This window comes from Melanerpes formicivorus, unplaced genomic scaffold (assembly GCF_026170545.1).
Source record: "Melanerpes formicivorus ecotype bairdi unplaced genomic scaffold, bMelFor1.0.p_v2 SCAF_3, whole genome shotgun sequence".
Lineage (NCBI taxonomy): Eukaryota > Metazoa > Chordata > Aves > Piciformes > Picidae > Melanerpes > Melanerpes formicivorus.
Window position 1 is genome coordinate 16,354,112 of NW_027142355.1, and position 22,736 is coordinate 16,376,847.

Here is a 22,736-nt window from a genome sequence, read left to right on the forward strand (position 1 = left end):
GACAGCCCTGGGCAAAATTTTCTGTTGGGACCTTGCAACCTGTGTATATCTTAAAGTAGTTTGTCAGTGCATATTACAATATTTAATTTAATTTTCCTCCTGGAAAATCTTTCTTCTTAGAAATCACAGGCATTAAAAATATAGGGAAAAGGCATTTCAAATTATGCCATATATGCAGCCTTTAAAAAAACCCTATAAATTCTAAATGATTATCACTAAAACCTCAAGCTGTGTCAGATATAAGAATGGTTTCAACAGGTATTAAAGCAGCATTCTTGAGAGAGGAAAGATTGAGATGCCCTAAAGAGCCATCCATAAATGAAGAAAGAGACACCCCTTAAACTGTCTGCTGATTTAGTTCAAACATTGATAAAAGGAAAAAAAAACAAAAACAAAAATTCAGAAACTGAATCCAGTAAGAGTAATGGTAGAAACAGGTTCAACCACAGCAAAAGTTATGAGAACTAACAAAAAGCCTGTGAATTACGCATCTTTTCTATGACCGTTTCTCTCTGAACCCTTTTTGCACTGCTGTTATGCACTTGGATAAAAAAACTAGTAAGAGTAAAAAAAAAAAAAAGGAAAAGAAAAAGGTAATCCTGTAATCTACACTAGAATGGAGATAAAAATAATAGAAACCTGGTTTCAGCTGGGAGTCTCCAGGTTCTGCCAGAATACAAATAAATAGAAATAAAATTGGTTAAATCCAAGCACAAGTTTGAAGTCTGAAGTTATTTCAATTCTGTCTAGAAGGATAATGAAAAATTAGTTAAGTACATTTCTCCTTTGAATATGAAAAAGGGAATTTATTTTCCAATGGGACTTTGTGATAATCAGATGTTGAGAAAAACTGACCTAAAAATCTAAGCCTTTCATACTAATAAGTTCCAAACACACCACTACTGTCTGCTTCTTCCCATCTCCCTCATGTCTGATGATGAAATCATATTTTCTGATGTTGAAAAACAAAATTAGCATGCAGCCACCTCATTTATCCAGTGACCTTTTAAAAACTAAACTTATTGCACAAGGCAGGAGAAAAGTCATTCTCATAAAATCCAGCATACAAGAGCAGCTGTCCAAATGTATTAGATAAAACTGTGTATGCTGTATATTAAAATGCAATTTAGTGATAATATAAACTATGCAAACATTTTTCTGCCATTAATTATGTAAAGCCATATGCATATTTTATAGAATAAATGCTCATTCTTACTTAGTCTGTAATTATTGAGGATTCTTTCACTTCTAAAACATGAAGATTGCATACTTCAAGGTGTTGAGTCTCAAGAGGTTATTGCTGTGGGAGCTGGTGGTATTTATCATATGTTCACAATTAAGAATGAGTAGAGCTTCACACTGAAAATCAGACACACTACCATCTATATTACAAGCAGCCAAGTCCAGCCAAGTTCAAGCCTGAGGCTCATTTTTATAACACATCATAAGAGCAGAGAATCCAAGTATCCTTTGCATTTTAGTGTTGTTCCAAGACATCATATTGCACACTGGATAGATTTGGTCAAGACATGATCAGCACTACACAGCCCAGTTCCTCAGTAGCTATCTCCAGATCGGCTGCTGCTAAACCAAGTGTTGATTCTGGGACTCTGGAGGAAAGGTCAGCAATGTGGCTAGGAAGCTTATGGTTAGAGAACATTTGATTTTGGCTCTTAAGGGTTTACTATCCAAATGGCTAAAATCAATACAAAGAGATTCAAAGATAAATGGCACAAAGAGTAAACCAGTACTTGTGATTGAATCTGTTTTTACCATTGCTCTTACTGGCTTCAATTCTTGGCTTTTTCCTTAGCCAGTATAGTTGTAACTAAGACTACTCTCAAGGTTTAGGTAGGACCTCAGTTCCTCACTATATCAGGTCTTAAACTGAAAAGTTAAGTTTCACAGCAGTTGCATGTCTTTAGTAATTGCTTGTATGATCTGATGGAAAGGATTTCAGTATCTATTCAGTCTTTGCCACATATTTGTTTCCTGGTCTAAGTGCTTTATAGAGTTTAACATAGTCTACAAATAATAGAGAATTAATAGTAACTATGCAAAAGATAGTAACAACAATTAGATACTGATCAAATAGGTAGGCTAATATCCCTTGCTTCATAATAGTGGGGATTTTTAATTACCCATTTCCTGGGAGCTGACTACAAAAAAGTGATAAACATCCGGACTCCAAGCTGAAATTGTGCAGATGTTTTTTTCTGCCAGTAGCTAAGAGATCAAAAGGATATAAAAAGAAAACGAAGAAGAAGAACAACAACAAAAACAACCCACCACCAAAGCAACAAAAAAACCAAAACCTGACAAAGGAAAGAAAGGGATCCAGACACACAGGCTGGCATTAAGAAAGACCATTTTGGAGAAACTCTAAGAAGGTAAGGATTTTCTGGGGTCTGGAGAGAGGCATCTCTTTGGGGAAAAGCGAGAATGCACTGAAGAGATTTGTTTGTCTAAGGTCAGTGTTCTCATAAATTCTTTGTCTGCTAATAAGTCAAAGTAGTTTGACTTTATGGAAGCTGTCTGGGCACTATTCCCATTGTCTCTGCTCCTGAACTCTTACCTGTGCTCATGGGGGATCATTGAATTCCAGGCTTGACACTGGATACCACTTTTAGTAACAGATATGGTTCCTTTGTAGTCTGCTCCTTTTCCAATGATACAATTCCTGACGTAGTCTATTGAAAGACAAAAGATTAAAATTAGAGGTTTGGTTAATGTAATTAGAGCTCATGATCAGTTTTCACAAAAAAAATCTATGTATTTTTTTCATAACCTTTAATTAAATAATTATTCAAAACACTCTTTAATTGTCCACATACACTCTTGTCTCTTTTTTTTCCCCCAAAATATGGATTGTTAACACCTTAAAGAAATCTACTGAAAATGTTTCTACAATATCTGATTGATCAGAGGTCTGAGGACTTAAGTCCCCATTCTCATTAATGAGGTGAATAAAAGCAATATTAATCAGTAGCAGTAACTCATACAGCTGATCTTTTAACCAGCAAACTAAAGTAACAATTCAGTTTAGTGCGTATGATGGCAAGCAAATATGCAGGTTGGAAAACAGAGCAAGAACAAGTATGTAGGCGAGCTTGCATGGCAGTCAACCCAGGGTATTTGTAAATAAAACCGTTAGATACAGCTTTCAGAATGCTTAAAACCATCCCATACCCAGGATGCTCTTACAGCCAGAAAGTCACTGACTGACCTCAGCTTTTTTTTGCCCTCCATAACTGGAAAAACAAAATCAGTAAATAAATCAGTTACCCTTCTTTTCATACAGATCAAACGCATGGTCTTGCTTCTTTCTCACACCATTTGTCAAGCTGTTGAAGGATAACCAATGGCACCGTTTTGTAACTCTGTCATAAGCAAAGGCCCTGCAAAGAAAATCTGGATGAGAAAAAAATCTCTGTGTGGTTTATAATAATGACACATGGCCTGCCAAGGAGCATGCAATGACATCAGATTTATTTTTACTGGGAAAGTCAGAGAAACAGTCCAAATTACTTTTTAAACCCACAACTGTGCTGACAAGAACAAAGAAACAAAGAAATTAAATTGATGTGGCCATTACATTAAATACAAGCTTGGTTGTTCACACTAATCTAAGAGTTCCCTTGTCATTAAAGATCTTTGTTTTAAAAGTGAGATAAATGTGACTGAGACAGCATTTGTGTCCCCAGTTGTGCTGCTTTCTGGGAAAAAAAAATAAAAAAAGAAAAATGAAAACAGAAGACGACTTCTTTGCAGTGCTTACAGTATGCCTCTGAAATACTTAGTACCTCACACTGATAGCTTGAGGAAGATTTGAAGTCAAGGAGTCTGTTTCTTGCCTGGAACAACAGAGCTGTCTAAAAACAAGATTATTTTTCTTAATACCTAAACTGTGATAATGTAACTACAACTTGTCCTTGCTTTGCTTTTGTTTTCTTTCTTTCTCTTATTTTTTAATCGCTTTCAAGGATAGACTACAACATATGCTGAACTGAGTGGATTTTTGTGGGACAAAAAAGAGAAACAAAAATCAGATGAGTAAAAATAATTCCAATATTTTAAACGAAATCAATAGATCTTTTTCTTCTTTCTTTTGAAAGAAAAATCTTTCAGCATAGGTAAAATATTTTAAAGTATGTTAAAAACATAATTGAGGGAGGGAAATGGTTATTTCAATAAGAAAAAAACAAACAAACAACAAACCACAACTACAAAAACCACAACCCCCCCAAAAAAAATAAAAACTTTTTTCCCCTCTTAATTTCTCATTAGAAACAAATAACAAATCACTGACATGGTCCTATTGTCTCTAGCCTATCATGAAGTCTACACTTTACAGAATCACAGAATGTTAGGGGCTGGAGGAGACCTCTAGAGATCATTGAGTCCAAACCCCTGCCAAAGCAGGATCATCTGGAGCAGGTCGCACAGGAACACATCTAGGTGGGTTTTGAAATTTTCCAGAGAAGGAGACTTTCGTCTCATAAAGAAATGTCTTTCAGTGTTGAGGTTAAAACTGTGATCCACTTTGTCCCCACTGTTCCTTTTCTTATCACTGGACACCACCACAAAGAGCCTGACACCTTCACCTTGACACCCACCCCTCAGATATTTATGGACATTGATAAGATCTCTTCTCAACCTTCTCCTCTCAAGACAAAACAGCCCCAAGTCTCTCAATCTTTCTTCACAGGAGAAATGTTCAAGTCCTGCAATCATCCTCATAGCTCTCCATTGGACTTTCTTCAGCAGAGCCCTGTCTGCAGATCTCTTGAATTGGGGAGCCCAAAACTGGTCACAGTATTCCAGGTGTGGTCTCAGCAGAGCAGAACAAAGGAGGACAAGAACCTCCATAGACCTGCTGGATACACTTTTCTTAATGTACCCAGGATGCAACTGGCTCTCTTGGCCACAAAGACACATTCCCGTTCTATGGATAACTTCCTGTCTACTATGACTCCAAGTTTCTCTGTGGAGCTGCTTTCCAGCAGGATGACCCCTACTCTGTACTGGTACCTGATATTTTTCCTCCCCAGATGCAGGACTCTGTATTGTCTTTCTGTTAGTAATCTCAATCCTTCTAATGCATTTTATTCTGACCTGAGTATGCATTTTAACACTACTTGATATTATCCAATACACACAGATTTCCTACACTTCATCCATACATTTTCTAAACTTCATCCTTGCCATATTCCTGAGCTCTGCATCCCTCAACTCAAAGTTCTTCCATCTTCATTTAATTCATCATACAAGTTTTTCTGTGTGAAGTCTTCCTGGCTTCAGTTAAAAATATTACAAGGTCCTACCCAACCTCCCCACTCTTCTCTCTTTCAAACATCCTCTTCATTATCGTCTCCATCACCAAACAGATTTTTCATCCAACTGCTCGCTCTACTCTGTTGACTCCAAATGTTTCCAACCTGCTAACCTTCATCCTTCTGCCCTTGCTCAGCCTTCTGTTCTCTCCTGGCTGATTCTCAAATATGAGCGTATCCAAGTGCCTCTATCTCCATCTCCATAAAAATATCCTTGACCTTTTATGCCTTTCCAATTACATTCTTTTTCCCCTCCTCCCTCCTAAAGTGAGAATGCAGGATGCACTGTTTACAAACATTTCTTTCAGTTTTTGCTTTTCAGTTGCCTTTTGGTTTCTTTCCAGTTTGGCTTCAGCCACTTCTGCACAAAAAAAGTTTATAACAATCTTTTCTTGGACACAAATCTGGAGGGTTTTTACACTTCCAAAGTCAACATATTAAAGTAAATTCTTGGACTGTCTTCTACTGATACTGCCGATCACAACAATTTCTGGTGTCACCATTTGTACTGAGATAGTAGATTTTCTGATCAGATACTGAAACCCTGTGGTCTGTATTAGAATCCTCTTCTGTGCAACTACAAAAACACTGCAGAAATTAAGCATATGGCAGAGGATAAGACAGGAATGGCTTTGCAGTTAAGGAAGTGACATGCCTGCAAAAATCATTTGTATAGCAAATAAAAGAGTAAGTATATTACTTTTTTCTCATCCGTAAGAAATGTAGTGGGGAAAGCTGCAAGCATGACTGAAGGAAAACAGTGGGAGTAATGGACTGCAAACGATGGTGAAACAAGGGACTGAGAACAGCTTAGCAGCAGGTTAACAAAGCTGATAGAGGAGGCAGGAAAGAGAATTATTTTGAGTGATTTAGAGTTAATAACAGTTATTAAGTCAAAAAGGCAAGGTTAGAGTGTCTAAGCAGGATGGGGATTTTAGAAATAGTGTCATGAAGAAGAAAGAAGTCAAGGTGAAAATCTAAGTCAGTTGGAAATTACCAAGATCTATGCAAGCATGACAGCAAGAGAAAAGAAAACACTCTGAGAAGTGACATATATTAGCTCCAATAAAAAGGTGTTACAGTTAAAACCAGCAAGGATTAATGATTATCAAATAGAATACTAAAAGTTTACTTGCAAGCAATACAGAAACTTATAAGCAAATTGAAGTTGTCTTTTTTTTTCCCTTCCAGGAAATAATGAGTTGCAGATCCTTTGTAAGTTTGCGGTACATGCAAGATGCCACTTTACCACTTTCTAGCAGAATAGAAACCTAACTCTCTGCCTGTGTACCTCACAGGGCACAAGTCCAGATGTTGCACCTTCCAGCACCATTGTCCCAATTAGATTAAAAAGCATTTCTATTTTTTTTTTTTATCTTAATACTTAAATAAATCGAGTTTCCATCCAGAAAATTAAACATCAGCCTTGTGACCCAAGGGATGGAAGACAACTGCATGGATGTGGAGTATTAGAATCAAGACACAAAAATGTCAATAAAAAAAAAGAAAAATCCAAGTTTGTATTTCAAGTACTTAAAATGACATTTATGTTAACTTCTCTCCTTATTTTAGAATACTCCCACATTAGACAGTAAACTAATTGGTTTTAATTTATGCTAGCAACAAATTTTACCTTGTAGTAACCATATGGTGGTATCAAGTTAAAGACTGGGGACCCTAGGAATAAAAGGGAAGCTTTGGTAATAACTGATTCCTTTAAGAGGGAACACGTGTCAAATATGTGTTTACAGTAATATCAAAGAACTGTGCATATTACAATAGGACTCATCTGGGGCCAGATGGGAATTCACAAAAATGTTCCCAGATATAGAACAGCCCTCCTGCTCTGCTCCATAGTGTTAGCACAGGCAAGACCTAACAACCTACATTTCTGCTACTAGTGCTCCTTTGATTAAGAAAAATATTGTTAGGGAAAACTGGGAATTCAGAGCATGTGTTGTCAGATTTGTAATTCTTTTTCATCTTCAGTGCAAAATAATTACATGACTGATTGCAATTATACTATCTGTGAGTAGGACTCTTCCTAGCTCTGTTCTCAAAGTCCCTCATGGCTCCTCTGTGTTGCTTTACTGACTGATTAGGCAGGGAGAATTTGCCCCTTAATGAATGCAAGAGACACTGTCCCAGTAGAAAAAAATTCTTCACAAATGAGGAAGTTATAAAAATTCAGAGAGATTGTAGATCATTGGTCATGTAAAATAGAATCAATAAATAAATTAACTTACTTCTTATTTTCAGCACACAAAAAATACAGCAGCTACAACTAGCTTGAGACAATTTTCCTAAGCAGCTGTTGAAATAGAGGATTGTTTTTTGCTTGACATAATTCAGAACTTTTTAATACCGTGAAATGTAATTTTATACAACTCCATGCTGCTGACCCTCAGAACTCAAGGATCTATTGCTGTATTGAATACAACCTGATCCACTTGGCAATGATATCTGTGGAAGTTCTGCCAATAGGAAAAGGAGTAGCTTGTACCATGTGAAAAATATTAGTGTCTGGAAAATATTTTCTCACAGAACTAAGTAAACTCTGCTCATTGTTTACATATATAAATAATCAAAGTACAAAACAATAAAAATTAAACATTATAACACTGGAATTAAAGGCTTAAACAAGGATTAAATTATAGTCAAGGACCTTTTCTGCCAAGGAAGAGCTTTTGTTATCATATTTGGTCCTAGCTTCCATTTGTAGCAGTTGTCAAAACATTTTTATGTGCCGACATCAGGCTCATATTTAGCCCAGTACTCACCAGTACAGAAGTCATCCATTCTCTCCAAAATCCTCCTGCATTCATGTCCTCTCATTTATTGCTAAAGGTCTAGACTAAGAGAGGCCAGGGGGATAATTTAAGTCTAATACATGGGAAGAATAACAGTGATTTGTTCCAAAAAATAGTAGAGAGTATGTATATGGCAGACAAGCAATTAGCTGTATGATGTGTTTCTAAGAGACAGCAGATGCTGAAGAATAGCTATCATACACTTGTAGTGATTGTGCAGCCCAGAAGTTTTGATTCCATTGTATCAGCTTCATAGTACTTGTCAGTGAACTTCAGCAGTGCGTGTATCTGTTCTCCATGTGTGATGTTCCCATTGACTTCAACAGGAATAATGTGCAAAGAATGGAGAAAGAATATGGTCTGAAGTGGTGCTGAAATACTGCAGCTGTGATGTGTGACAATAACCATTTTATAAGAGACATAAAAATCTTAGAAATGTTCACTGAACACTACAGTGCAGTCATCCACATCTTAAGAAGTCCATTTTTTCAGCTGTTATGGAAAAAAATACAGATTGGACAAGCTAAGAAAAAACAGCTCAGATAAAGCTTCAGAAAAGACTTCAAGACACCCATTGCACAGGTAGAACAAGATCTTGGAAATCAAAGAGCACAGTCTTTAGGATGCCTTCTGTACAAACTACCACTGTGCACATTTGCAAGGAGATCTTCAGTAAAAGGGTTGTTTTAAAGCTTTCATTAGGAAAAAATAAGGCAAGGCAAGGCAAGGCAAGGCAAGGCAAAGAAAAGAAAAGAAAAGAAAAGAAAAGAAAAGGAAAGGAAAGGAAAGAAAGGAAAGGAAAGGAAAGGAAAGGAAAGGAAAGGAAAGGAAAGGAAAGGAAAGGAAAGGAAGGAAAGGAAAGGAAAGGAAAGGAAAGGAAAGGAAGGAAAGGAAAGGAAAGGAAAGGAAAGGAAAGGAAAGGAAAGGAAAGGAAAGGAAAGGAAAGGAAAGGAAAGGAAAGGAAAGGAAAGGAAAGGAAAGGAAAGGAAAGGAAAGGAAAGGAAAGGAAAGGAAAGGAAAGGAAAGGAAAGGAAAGGAAAGGAAAGGAAAGGAAAGGAAAAGGAAAGGAAAGAAAAGAAAAGAAAAGAAAAGAAAAGAAAAGAAAAGAAAGAAAGATATATAACTTACTTGCAAGTAAATGAAAGGCCTTTGTTTCCTGCTGCATCTCTTGGCACATTGCTCAGTGGTATTTAGCAGCTTGGTTTTTACTTCCAGTGTTTTATTTACTTTAATAAGCATCAACTCTCCTGTTTTTTTGAAATCATGAAGAGGATTTCTCCTTCTTCCTTTACCATCTAAGAAAGGGGAGAAAAAAAAGAAAAAATAAAAAAAAAAACCAAACCACAACACTGTAAAGTAGAGCACTGAGATTTTATATGTCATTAGATGCGAATTAGAAATTGTAAGAACACTGATATGTAAAAGCATAGAGAAATTAACAAGAAATAAGGTACAAGCAGATACTTGAGAATATTTTATTATTTTGGATAGCAATCTTCATTCTTAAAACAGGAATGGTAGGAAATATAGCAAAATTAATTTCAAATCAAGACTTGAATGCTAGAATGCTAGAAAAGTGAAAGGAAATTGCCAACCTTTGTAACTTTTCTTTTTTTTCCACAACTCAAATTGGCTGAGATCTATATAAACATTTTCCTGAAAAACTCAAGTGAAAAACAAAAAAAAAAAAAAAAAAAAAAAGAAAAGTGGAACAGAGGTCTGCTTTGGATGGACAAATTGTGCATACAATCAGAAAGAAAAGGATATAAATGTTATAGAGAATCACAATCTGACTGTGATAAACTGTCCATAAAACAGCAAACTTTCTACCACAATTTGCAAAAAGAAGTGGAACCTGGAAGTAACACAGAATAACTGTTTCTCCACCTTTATGCTACACTGAAGACTTAGTGTGAGTGTAGTGTCCAGTTTAGATGTGATTTAATTAGAATTGTTAGCCTACAGAAAAGATGAGGGGAGGCAGAGGACCATGGCACAGAAACAGCCTGCACTGCTGCAGATTTCTGGAAAAAAGGAGCACACTGATCAGTTTTCCACATCTCTGTTGAAAGGCCCAGAGGAAAGACTGTAAAATGAGGCATAGAAGATTTGCTAGAGATGTTTGACAAAAGCACAAGAGGAAAATCTTTGATTTCTGCAGGAGAAACACACAATTTTGTAAATATGTATGTAATTTTAATATTTTTTTTCCATAGAAACCAGTTTGACAACATAGAGTGCTCCATTGTCAACGAGGGCAGAAGAGCATCTCTAGAGAGTGATTCTGAGGGATGGATAACTTAGGAAGGACAAATTGCCCTTTGGATCTGTTTCTTCTGTTTCACTCACTGATTCCAGATAAACATTTTGGATTAGATGGCTAATCCAGGTAAGGTTAGGTGAATGAATCCCTCCTTAATTTACAAAGTAGGTAATAGTGTTTTTCATAACTTCTTTCCGTATAACTGTTTTCACAGCTGTCTTTTTGTTTTTCTCTAGAGAATCTGCAACAATGACACAAGATGAATGCTCAGGAGCAATTTATTAAATTTAGCCAGAGTTTTTCAAATCTATGAAACCTCAGGAAAATGTTGTTTTACTCTGAACAGAGAATTCCTCATGCAAGTGCAGTGTGCTTAAGTCAGTTAACTTTTGCTTGGTGCACTCTGTGCAGAAGCTCAGAATAACTCTGTAAATTGAGATAGTTGAGACTCTGAAGGAGTTACTGACAACTCCACATATTGGAAAGCCAAAGGGGGCTTGAAGAGTGTTCATTTTGCAGAACTTCCATCCTGATCATTAAGCAAGCTCACATTTTTTTACTGGATTCAAGTAAATCACACTTCTGGTGAGTTATCCTTAAGAAACCTAAAAATACACCAAACACATTCAAATGAGATTTCATCAAGCTTCAGCCTTAAAAAAAAGATATTAAGAAGAAAACCTCAAAGAAGTAGAATCTCACTGCTGCATGGTCCCTATAAAAGAATCGTAACTTCATCCTACTCTCCATCTTTTTGAACTGCTGGTGAGCTATGCTATCGCCTTACACTTAATAGATCACAATTTTTGTTGCAACTATGAACATTTTCGGAATAAACCATAACACAACCTCCAAATCCAGGTTATTATTATATGAAGAATCTTTTGAGGAAATGATCAGATGCTAACCATTTTAGCACTGTGTTAGGCACTCTGTTATCTTCAGCATTTTCAGTCTTATAGTTGTTCAGTGAACATGCACACTAAATGAATCATAGAATCATAGAATGGTTTGGGTTGGAAGGGATCTCCATACGTCACCCAGTCCAAATCTCTCTGCAATGAACAGGGACATTGTCCACTAGAGAAGGCTGCTCACAGACTTGCCGACCTTGGCCTTGAATATCTCCAGGGATGAGATCATTATGTTTAGGGAAATGCTATGAAGACACTTTCACCTTAACTGTCAAAACCCTATTATAGAAAACCATTGTGTCTACGCTTATTTATTTTTTGCTGTACCTGTGATAGAGTCAAAGTGCTATGAAAAGGATTGCATTTGCCCTTTAGGGCAGCCACAGTAAAACAAGACTTCTATTAAGCTTTTGTGGTAAATTTCTCAATCTGTTATCTTACAAGGCATACTTGTTAGTCCCATACTGTCTTATCCAAGACTTTGATGTCAAAAGGAAATAGTAATTTGCACAGATATATCAAAGTATTCTCTTTCAGTTCCTGGTGATAACATTTACCATCTACCAATGAGTGTTGTTATCTTAATTCTCAGTGATAACAGTTTCTTAAACTCACAAGATAACATGCAAGAATATGATTTTTAAAAAATCAAGAAATTCTGTTCTGCCTGAAAAATATGGTTCATAGTTCTGTCTTTTCCCCCCCTCCCCCCCCCTTCTTTTTCTAGTGGTTGTCCAAAGAGGATTATGGGTTTGATTCTGCATTTAGCAATTCATAACAGTCTGATTTACTTTAGCTTTCAAACAACAACATTCTATGACTTGCCTATAATCCAAAAGGCAAAAAGCCAAACGCATCTGTGGTGGGACTGTTAGAACCATTAGAGTAACTCAAAACATTTACTTTTACAAATCTAACACATTAATAAAAATAATTGAGGCTTTTAACTTCAAATTAGGTGTCTTTGTTATTAAAATCTTAAGTCAAATAGTGGCCCAGAATTATTCTACATTAAAGGTTATCATGAAATATGCTTTAACTAATGGTCCTAATTTCTAATTGCCATTCATTTCTGTTTCCTAAACTCTGATTAACCAGAATGTTGGGGGGTTTTCGTATGTGTAGCATATCTGATGTTTCTTCTAGATGAAGATCATATTGCTAAGGAAGTCTGACATTCCACCTAAACTTGAAAATAATAGCAGCTGACTCAATCATGTAAGAATCTAGTCAAGTATGAATAAACATTTTTTTCTTCAACAGAAACAATCACTAACTAAAAATATTTCTTCAGTCAACTTCAAGACATTCCTCACAAAGGCGAGAGTGGTTCCACTTTCTGTTTCATAAAATGATAGCAACCTTGTCTGAACAGAAAAAAGAAGAGCTCAGCCAGTGTCCAAGGAAATGGGAACTACCACAACGGCTCTAGCAGGATGTAGCATTAGACAAGCACTCCACAATCTCATTTGGGATTTCCACAGTCTCTCTCCTGGAGCTTTACTATTTTCACAAAATAAATACTTACTGAAGAAAAAAGTTCTTCACAGTTAAAGTCATCTACCAGGGAGCTACAGAAACTCAACTGTGGGTTCCTTTAGTACATTTTTTATATGAGGTCTCTGTATAATTTTCTCAGATATGAAGCATTCACTGAGACTGCTCAAATTATCAGTCTCTAGCAGCGAGATTTTCAGCAACACCTTTTCTCAGAGAAGTTCCTGTCCATACTAAATTAGTAATCAGAGAGAGTGTAAATTGCAATGCTACTGCATTTTGGTGAGAAAATTCACTAGGAGGTTGTAATACCTGTATTCTAGAACATAGTTAACTGCAAATGTAATTATATTTATACAAAATAGAATCAGTAAAACACTAAATACTGAGAGTAATGGATGCCACAGTATTCAGTATCAGAAAGGGTGACATCTTCTCAATTAACATGAGAAATAAGATTGATTCAGTAAAAATGTTTACATTCAGATCTCACCTGTTCTCCAGATAATTTATAATCATTGGGCTAAAGGGAAAATGGCACCAAAGTAATTTTTTTTTTTTTTTTTCTGGCCTGTGCCCTGCATCAAAAAGGGCTTTGGGCTCCCCAGTACCACATCACTTAATCCTGAAACTACCTGATAATGTTCTACATCTCAATTAAAAATTAACACCTTGCAGAAAACAATAGGTCTGATATCAAACTATACTCAAGAAATGAGTCAAGATAATTCAGTTCAGTTGTAGTTTCAGGCCAATGAGAGTTCAAATACCTAAGCAAATCCAGTTCCAGATCCTCATTTTTTAGTTTGACCACAGAAAGAATTTGGGTTTGCATTAACTTTTAGTAGTAGAAAACTAATACAGCCAACATGCCATTGTTTTGGTAATGAAAAAATAGCATACAGGATGTCAACAGGCCTAGAGATCACCTTTGTCCTTTATAATGAGATCAGAACATTATTTTTGCATTGTCTACAGCAAAACTGTGCAATGAAATTATCTGACTTTATTTACCTCATTAGTAATCCCTTTCTCCTTCCTCCAACAGTCCATTTTTTTCTGATACAGATGTGTATTTATGCTTCAGAGTTACTGTCTTACAAAGTACAAGTGGAGCATTCTGACTGTCTCCCCTAGAAAAATATGCTTTTATGGACTTGTGTTAAAGCCTACAAAACTGTTGTTAAACAGGAGTTATAATGTATTCATCATGTCAGCTTCCAAGGCCTCCAAGTTTCACTGTAGTGCATGGAATAGCTAATCCTTTCTGAAAGTAATACATAGTTAAGTCTTGTGGTGTGTGAAGCCTCATTCCTTTTGTCTCATTCAAATTTTGCATCCCACTTTCTTTTACAGAACAAAGATACAAAAATTCAACACCAAATTTTCCAAAAGAGAAGAAAAGTATGTTTAAATTAAAGGTTTAATATTTAAATCAAGTGTTTTATTCCCTTATTCTATTTGTTTACACTTGCCAAACTTCAGAATTGGACTACTCAAAAGCATTTTTTTCTACCTTCAGTTACTAATGTAAATTGGATACAGATCTTCATAATGTGAATTAAAATAAAGACCTTTTATAATTTTCAGTTTTCAAAAAAAAAAAAAAACAAAAAGCATGGACATTCACATAACAGCACCACTGTTCATTCTGTTTGACAGATGTCTGAGTTAAACTAAATCTTTGGGATTATTAAAAAAAAAAAAAAAAGAAATAAAGAAATTAAAGATGCCTAAATCCCTCAAGATGGTAGATGATGTCAGAGAACTGCAGGAATCAACTGCAGTCCTTCTAAACAGAGCAACGAAATACAAAAAAAGATGTCAATGGGATGAAAAAAAGAGGGAATTTCTCCACACTGTGTAGGAGGATCAGAGAAGCTGAAGATTCAAATATATTCCAGAGAAGAAAAACGGTCATGTAGATTGACACAAGTATTTCAGAAATATGAAACAGGCATAATTCCTTTCTTTAGCATTAATCAAAATTTTAGATGTCTGTTTAGTATTTTGCATCATGTTTTAAATGAAGTTACTTGACCTTGAGGACTTAAGAGATGGACTAATTAGAGATTGAATTGCTTGTTTTACAATTGATAACCAGGTAGGGATGTCAAAATGAGGTTAGCTATTAATTTTGCAAACAATCATCACTGCAAGGCAGAGTAAACTGGATTTCCCAATGAAGTAGGAAAACCAAAAGAAACCAAAACAAAACAATCTGTAATTCATATGACTTAAAACTTGGAAAGAAGGGTGTGAAAAATCAGAAATTTATCATCATATGAAAGAATTTCAAGAAAAATGAAAAAAAAAATTAAAAATCTTCAACCTTATAAACATTCAACAGATTGAGAGAGGTGATTCTGCCACTTTGCAATGCTTTGGTGAGACCTCACCTGGAGTACTGCCTCCAGCTATGGACCCCTCAACACGGGAAGGACACGGATCTGATGGAGCAGATCCAGAGGAGTGCCACAAAAATGATCAGAGAGCTGAAACACCTCTGCTACAAGGACAGGCTGATGGAGATGGGCTTGTTCAGCCTGGAGAAGAGAAAGTTCCATGAGACCTAATAGCAGCCTTCCAGTACCTGAAGGGGGCCTAAAAGAAGGCTGCAGAGAGACTGTTTACAAAGGCCTTCAGTGATAGGATGAGGGGCAATGGTTTGAAATTAGAGTAGAAGAGATTTAGATTGGATGTCAGGAACAAGTTCTTTAGCATAGAATCACAGAATTGTTAGGGTTGGAAGGGTCTTCAGGGATCATCTAGTTTCAAACCCCCCTCACATTAGATCAAGTTGCCCAGAGCCACATCCAGCCTGGCCTTAAAAACCTCCAGGTATGAGGCTTCCACCACCACCCTGGGCAACCTGTGCCAGTGTCTCACCACCCTCATGGGGAAGAACTTCTTCCTAACATCCAATCTGAGCCTACCCATTTCTATTTTTGTTCCATTCTCCCTAGTCCTATTATCACCTGACACCCTGAAAAGTCCCTCACTAGCTGTCTTTCGCCCCCTTCAGATACTGGAAGGCCACAATATGGTCTTCTCAGAGCCTTCTCTTCTCCAGACTGAATAGCCCTCATAGGAGGGCTGTCCTCATATGAGAGGTGATACAGCCTTCTCTGGACATGCTCAAATATATCCAGATATTTCCTGCAATAGGGGCTCCAGAACTGGAGGCAGTACTCCAGGTGGGGTCTCACTAGAGCAGAGTAGAGGGGGAGAACCACCTTCCTCAACCTGCTGGCTGTGCTTCTCTTGATGCAGCCCAGGATCTGATTGGCTTTCTGGGCGACAAATGCACACTGGTGGCTCACGTTGAGCTTTTCATCCACCAGCACCCTTAGGTCCTCTTCTTCAGGGCTCCTCTCAAACCAGTTGTTCCCCAGACTGTATTGGTGCATGGGATTTCCTGACCCAGCTGCAGAACCTTATACTTGGTCTTGTTGAACCTCATGAGGTTGTCATGGGCCCACCTCTCCAGCTTGTTGAGGTCCCTCTGGATGCCATCCCTTCCCTCCAGCATGTCTGCTGTACCACATAACTTGGTGTCGTCAGCAAACCTACTGAGGGTGCATTCAATGCCACTGTCCATGTTGCCAGCAAAGATGTTGAACAAGACTGGTCCAAGTACTGATCCCTGAGGGACCCCACTTGTCACTGGCTTGCACCTGGACATGGACCCATTGACCGCCACCCTTTGGGTGCGGCTGTCAAGCCAGTTCTGGTTGCCCATGGTAGTTGGACTTGATACCAGGATGTATTCAATATGAGGCTGAACAAGTCTCTGAGCAACCTGATCTAGTGGAAGATGTCCCTGCTGAAGGCAGGGAAGTTGGACTAGGTGACCTTGGAGGTCCCTTTCAACCCAAATCATTTTATGATTCTATGAAAGTACAGTTCAACACAACAAACATAGCAAACATATTATCAGGGAACATCATACAAGCCAAAAACTGCATGGTAACTCCCAAGGAAATGCATTCATAAGTATGTTTCTGAATGTAAAAAGAAGAAACAAACTTCAGATCTCAATAAAATATACAAAGCAAATATCTGTGGAACCATGGATTATCACAGTGTCAAACAATACTTTTTGGGAAAAGGTATCAAAGCTGAATGCTTATCTCAGTATAAATTGTGATAATTTATTATGAAAATAAAAAGTAAGGCATGTTTAATTAAATGCATAAAATTGCATTTGGTAAAGCTTATGTAAGAGAAAAATCAGTAAGTAGGGTTTGAAACAAAACAACAGTTCCCAGCATACTTGTGATGAAAAACAGCATGTAAATGCAAAGAGGTGTTTAACTTGTCTGGAAAACATGGTTCGAGGAATAATTTAAATTCAGTGATGTATTTTCAAGACAATGCTTTTCAAAGGAAATAAAACATCAAGACTAAATTCATATTCATGTAGGCCCCACTTTGACAGCATAAATATACTGGGTTTGCTAAGGAAAAAAATAATCAAAACACAAAGCCAAAACTTGACCAGATGGTGAAAGTAGATGTTACTAAGTGGTTTCAGACACCACATGCTTAAGTTAACAGTACGGTCACAGTAATAAAAGAAAATATGTTAAAGGTTAACATGATACTAAAATCATTAATAGGCTCATCAAAGTATTGTTATCTATGAGAACAGTTAGAAAGTACCTTTTAAACGAAGAAATTCAAGACAATTTTCTCTCTTAAAGCAATTCTTAGCAGAGTCACTTTGACAAAAAGAAATAATGCTGAGCATTTTAATTTCCTTTTAACTTACTTTCATTTACTTTGACTCCTTATGCCTGTTTCAGTATCAGAAATGTCCAGATTCTTGGCTATAATGAAAATCTTTTCCGAAGAAGAAAAGCAAGAAAGGCCAACTTAGTGAGAAACTGAAACAATTCTAAAATGTGCCTGCGAAAATAACTTTCTAAATTTAATAGGCTTAGATGCCAGATTAAGTTTATTGTGGTTATTTATGTAAGACAATAATTTGGTGTGAAAGAAGTTGACCAAACATACTCCTAAAAACTGCAGTCAGCTGTATAGATGGAAATTCACCAAAATAAAACCATCTGTCCAAGGAAGCAACTCTAACTTGTCACAATTAAACAGTTTCTCAGAAAGGTATCTGAAGGATGATATGATTACTTCTGGAATTTATTTTCTTAGCAAAAGAGTCATCATGGGGCAAAAGAAAAAAATCTACAGTTTGAAATATACATGTGTAACTTAGAGATAATTTTTTCCTTATTTTTACATTGGCTTTCACTTTAGTTGTTGAGCAGTTTCAGGAAATCAAGAATATATTTCTTTTTGGCTTTACATTGAATATTACCACTCTCTTTCACACACACACCTTATTAGCAGCTTCAAATATTGCCATGTACTTGGAACTCAACTTTGTGTTTATGCTAAATCCTGCCTTTGTAACCCTCTCCTGTTGTCAGCATGAAAGCTCAAGAAACGAAGGATAATGCTAATAACTGATAGTATATTCTAAAATTGCATGGTAGATGCAAGAGGACAGCTCTTTTTCTTCCAAGAGAAGGTTATCTGCTTAGCAGGATGCTGAGACTCATTGACAGAAACAAATGTTCTGCAGTTCATACTCTGACTTGCTGTAAGTATTTAACCTCTGGTTAAATTACTGAGAGGATTTTCCCTTCTAAGATTTGTCTTCTTATGGATTTTGCACAAGAATTAGATCCTCACCATTTCACATTGCATTTCACAATCACAACAAGCATTTGTTGTCTCCATCAAGAAACCCAGTACCTTGTACACTTTGCAATAGGGGCCTCAGTCACCACTGAGGATGTTAAGTAAGGAGAAGGGGGTAAAGTGAAAACCCAAGCAGTCAGGGCAAGGATTTCAGCAAAACAGAGTGACAGACTGCTGAGGGCAAATAAACTGCCCTTGGGAGGAGTGAAGTAAGCCTTGGTGCATGTTGTGTGCATAAAAGTAGTGCTACTGGCCAAGACTGAGAAGTGTAGGAAGAGCTGGAGCTGAGTGGAGACAGAGGGAGCAGCCAGTCTCTGGCTGGGCCAGCACTCCTGAGGACTGCCAGGCATGGCTGGGTTCATCAGAGAGGACATGGGTGGAGGCCTACAAGCCATGGAAAACTCTTGCAGCTAGATTTTGCCAACACATCTGACTAATCTGGAGCATGTTCCCAGCTCTGCTTTGCTGCAGTGATGCTTTCCATGTAGGTACTAACCACATCAGGAGAAGCTCTGCTATCCTCTAAGGGCACTGACAAAAATACCTACAAAAAAAAAAAAAAAAAAAGGTAACAGCAAGAAGGTCCTCAAATGTTTCTAGTTCTTTGTAGTTGCCATATTTCCCCACTACAAGGTAAAAACACTGCACATATCATGCCATTTCTCCTACTATTCATGCTTCCCAAGCAAGCGTGGTGATCAATCCTTTCTCACCTCTATGCTGCCTTCTAGCCTCTGTCCTTCAATCCCACCTCAATGCTGACAGGGAGAAAGTGAAATTCCTATACTCATCCAGTACAAGTAATTGCAAAATGTTCATGGCAACTCTCTCCTCCCCACATCAAGCTTTTACCCATCAAGAGGCCCAGTTATCATGCTTTCAAATCTCCTTGGAAAAGTTTGAAATGCTTAAGTGGCAAACTAATGTTCAGCATAAAGATCCAAAGGGGAGATATTATGCTCTCCAAGGGAGACTGCACATTTCCCTTCCAACTCTAGCCTCAGCTGAAGTATTACAATAATGACAGATGAGCTCCTCCAATAAGAAGCTTTCCTTTCCTTGACTTCAGCACAGAATTTTTCCAGTTTTATGCAACGTTATAATCTCATGTCTTTCAACTCTATATTCTGCTGCTATGTTGCTTATGAAAATGGCATTAATAGAAAATCTGTTAAGCAGGGTAAGTGCTGCATTACATGTGAGAGCAAAACAAGCAGCCCCTGGCACTGAGCACCAAAAGGATTCCATTAAACAGAAGGAATACAGTCTTCCAACTGGCAGAGTACCATTTCGCTTTGTTGACAGTATATAGTATAATGATTATCTACAGCTGGGATGGAGAAGTATAAATCATATTAAATTTTTTAACTATACTGAGCTATGCAGACCACAGGAATACACAACATTCATGCATTGATTATGGCTATGGGATTTTATTATATATATTTATATTTTTTTTAAGCAATAGAAATTTATAGGAACTGTGCTGCACGACATCCTGGTCTCCAAGCTGTTGCAGTAAGGATCCGATAGATGGACCATTCAGTGGATAAAGAACTGGCTTGACAGCCACACCCAAAAGGTGGCGGTCAATGGGTCCATGTCCAGGTGCAAGCCAGTGACAAGTGGGGTCCCTCAGGGATCAGTACTAGGAACAGTCTTGTTCAACATCTTTGCTGGCAACATGGACAGTGGCATTGAGTGCACCCTCAGCAGGTTTGCTGACAATACCAAGTTATGTGGTACAGCAGACATGCTGGAGGGAAGGGATGGCACCCAGAGGGATCTCAACAAGCTGGAGAGGTGGGCCCATGGCAACCTCATGAGGTTTAACAAGACCAAGTATAAGGTTCTGCAGCTAGGTCGGGGCAATCCCATGCACCAATACAGTCTGGGGAACAACTGGTTTGAGAGGAGCCCTGAAGAAGAGGACCTAAGGGTGCTGGTGGATGAAAAGCTCAACGTGAGCCACCAGTGTGCATTTGTCACCCAGAAAGCAAATCAGATCCTGGGCTGCATCAAGAGAAGCACAGCCAGCAGGTTGAGGAAGGTGGTTCTCCCCCTCTACTCTGCTCTAGTGAGACCCCACCTGGAGTACTGCCTCCAGTTCTGGAGCCCCTATTGCAGGAAATACCTGGATATGCTGGAGCATGTCCAGAGAAGGGGCACAAGGATGATTAGAGGGCTGTATCACCTCTCATATGAGGACAGACTGAGAGACTTGGGGCTATTCAGTCTGGAGAAGAGAAGGCTCTGAGAAGACCATATTGTGGCCTTCCAGTATCTGAAGGGGGCCTACAAGACAGCTGGTGAAGGACTTTTCAGAGTGTCAGGTGATGATAGGACTAGGGAGAATGGAACAAAAATAGAAATGGGTAGGCTCAGATTGGATGTTAGGAAGAAGTTCTTCCCCATGAGGGTGGTGAGACACTGGCATGGGTTGCCCAGGGAGGTGGTGGAAGCCCCACCCCTGGAGGTTTTTAAGGCCAGGTTTGATGTGGCTCTGGGCAACTTGATCTAGTGTGAGGTATCCCAGACCATTTCAAGGGGGTTGGAAGTAGATGATCCTTGAGGTCCCTTCCAATCCTAATTATTCTATTCTATTCTATTCTATTCTATTCTATTCTATTCTATTCTATTCTATTCTATTCTAATTAATTGGCAATAGCTTCAGATCATCCAGCCTACAGCAAGTCCTGAGACATTGAATAAACTCACTTGGCCAACAGTACCTTCACAGAAAAAAAATACCTTTAATTTAAATAACTCTCTAGTATTCACTCTTCTGCCCTATATCAATCTATTTTTTTTGCTTTGATTAAAAAGAAAGTTTTAGTTTCACTAGATTATCATTATTAAAAAGATATTGTCTAAAAATACTGAATAATATCTGAACAAGGAAGAGAACTCTCTGATAAAGTTATTAGTTACAGATTAATTTCTTGGTGCAAGTGACAGACTTAGAAGATATTGATACTGACTAGGCAAACAGCCTATAGGAACCTGCATATTTATCTTTCACCAATCACCATCTTATCTTGTATATATTAAAAAGTAACTCAGAAAATGATAGTGTGGACAGCTTGCTGTCATTAAAATTTCTTAGTGTTTTCTTCACCCTCCTTTTACCTTACCCATTAACACAATCTAAATGTATAAGTCAGCAACCTCAGTAACACAGGACATTGTCTTCACACAGACCTTAGGTTATGAGGTTCTAAACTTAAAAGTCCTGTTCACAGAAGAAATAACATTCATCATTTGGTGCATTTAAAATCAGCTTTGACAAAACAGTAATAGAAGTATAGCCACTTATTAGAAAAATACATTTCCCCCCCTATTTTTAAATGTTGTTTTCATCACGTAGATTGTTTTTATGTATAAAAATAAATACGTAGATAAATATTAATCTTTCTTAAAAACATCCTGTTTAAAAAATGTCAACATCCCATACAAAGATATCATGTATGTTGAGAAAGAAAACAAATATTTTCAGAAAGGAATGGCAGAACTTTCCCTTGCCTACTCTGTGAAAGCCCATAAACTTTTGTTGTAGCTCACGTGTTTTAAAAACACAAGGTAAGCACATTGGCAATGTGTGGTAAAAGTTGTCTTACTTACCCATATGGCAAACAATAGGATTTATTAATTTTAAGGGGGTAGAGGGAGGAAAGTTAAGGAAGAGAGAGTTGCCAAGAAACTGTCATTATGAAAGTTGGCCAGAAAACAAGTTCTACTCTGTGAAAAATTCTGAAGTTTTGGAAATCTAATTTTCCTCCACATCAAGATGAACCATCCACTCCCATTGGTTATGTTACAACCCTATCCATCAGCCTGCTGATACTGGCAGTATGGAGGCTGTCACTCAATCTCTCCTGTTGGAATATTAGCTAGATGAAATATTCATTGAGCTTGGGTAAACTACAGGCCAGTGCTGGGAGCCAACAGTGAGGGAGAGCAAGGACTTTCATTCCCCAAAAATGTCCTAAATATCAAGAAAGTAACCATGACTTAGCTTCTTATGAACTTGGATATAAACTAATTTCTGTATCTTTAGCGGATGGAATAAAGTTGGGGGGGATTTATTCTGCTTGGTTTTGGAGGGTTTTGTTTGTTTCCCCAAACTAGTCCATCAATTGACAGGTTTCTGCCACAAATGAGGGTTTCTCAGCAGCAGACACCACAAGCTAATGTGAAT

At 37.5% G+C, this 22,736-nt stretch overlaps 1 protein-coding gene across 1 annotated transcript in view; it reads right to left on the reverse strand.

Moving 5' to 3' along the window:
* The window catches only part of HGF (hepatocyte growth factor), a 66,591-nt gene that overhangs the window by 41,884 nt on the left and 1,971 nt on the right, over window positions 1-22,736 (reverse strand). The window contains 4 exon segments of the mRNA XM_068167782.1: window positions 2,576-2,690; window positions 3,286-3,398; window positions 9,272-9,297; window positions 9,299-9,438. Of these exon segments, the coding sequence (XP_068023883.1) occupies window positions 2,576-2,690; window positions 3,286-3,398; window positions 9,272-9,297; window positions 9,299-9,438 (394 nt within the window).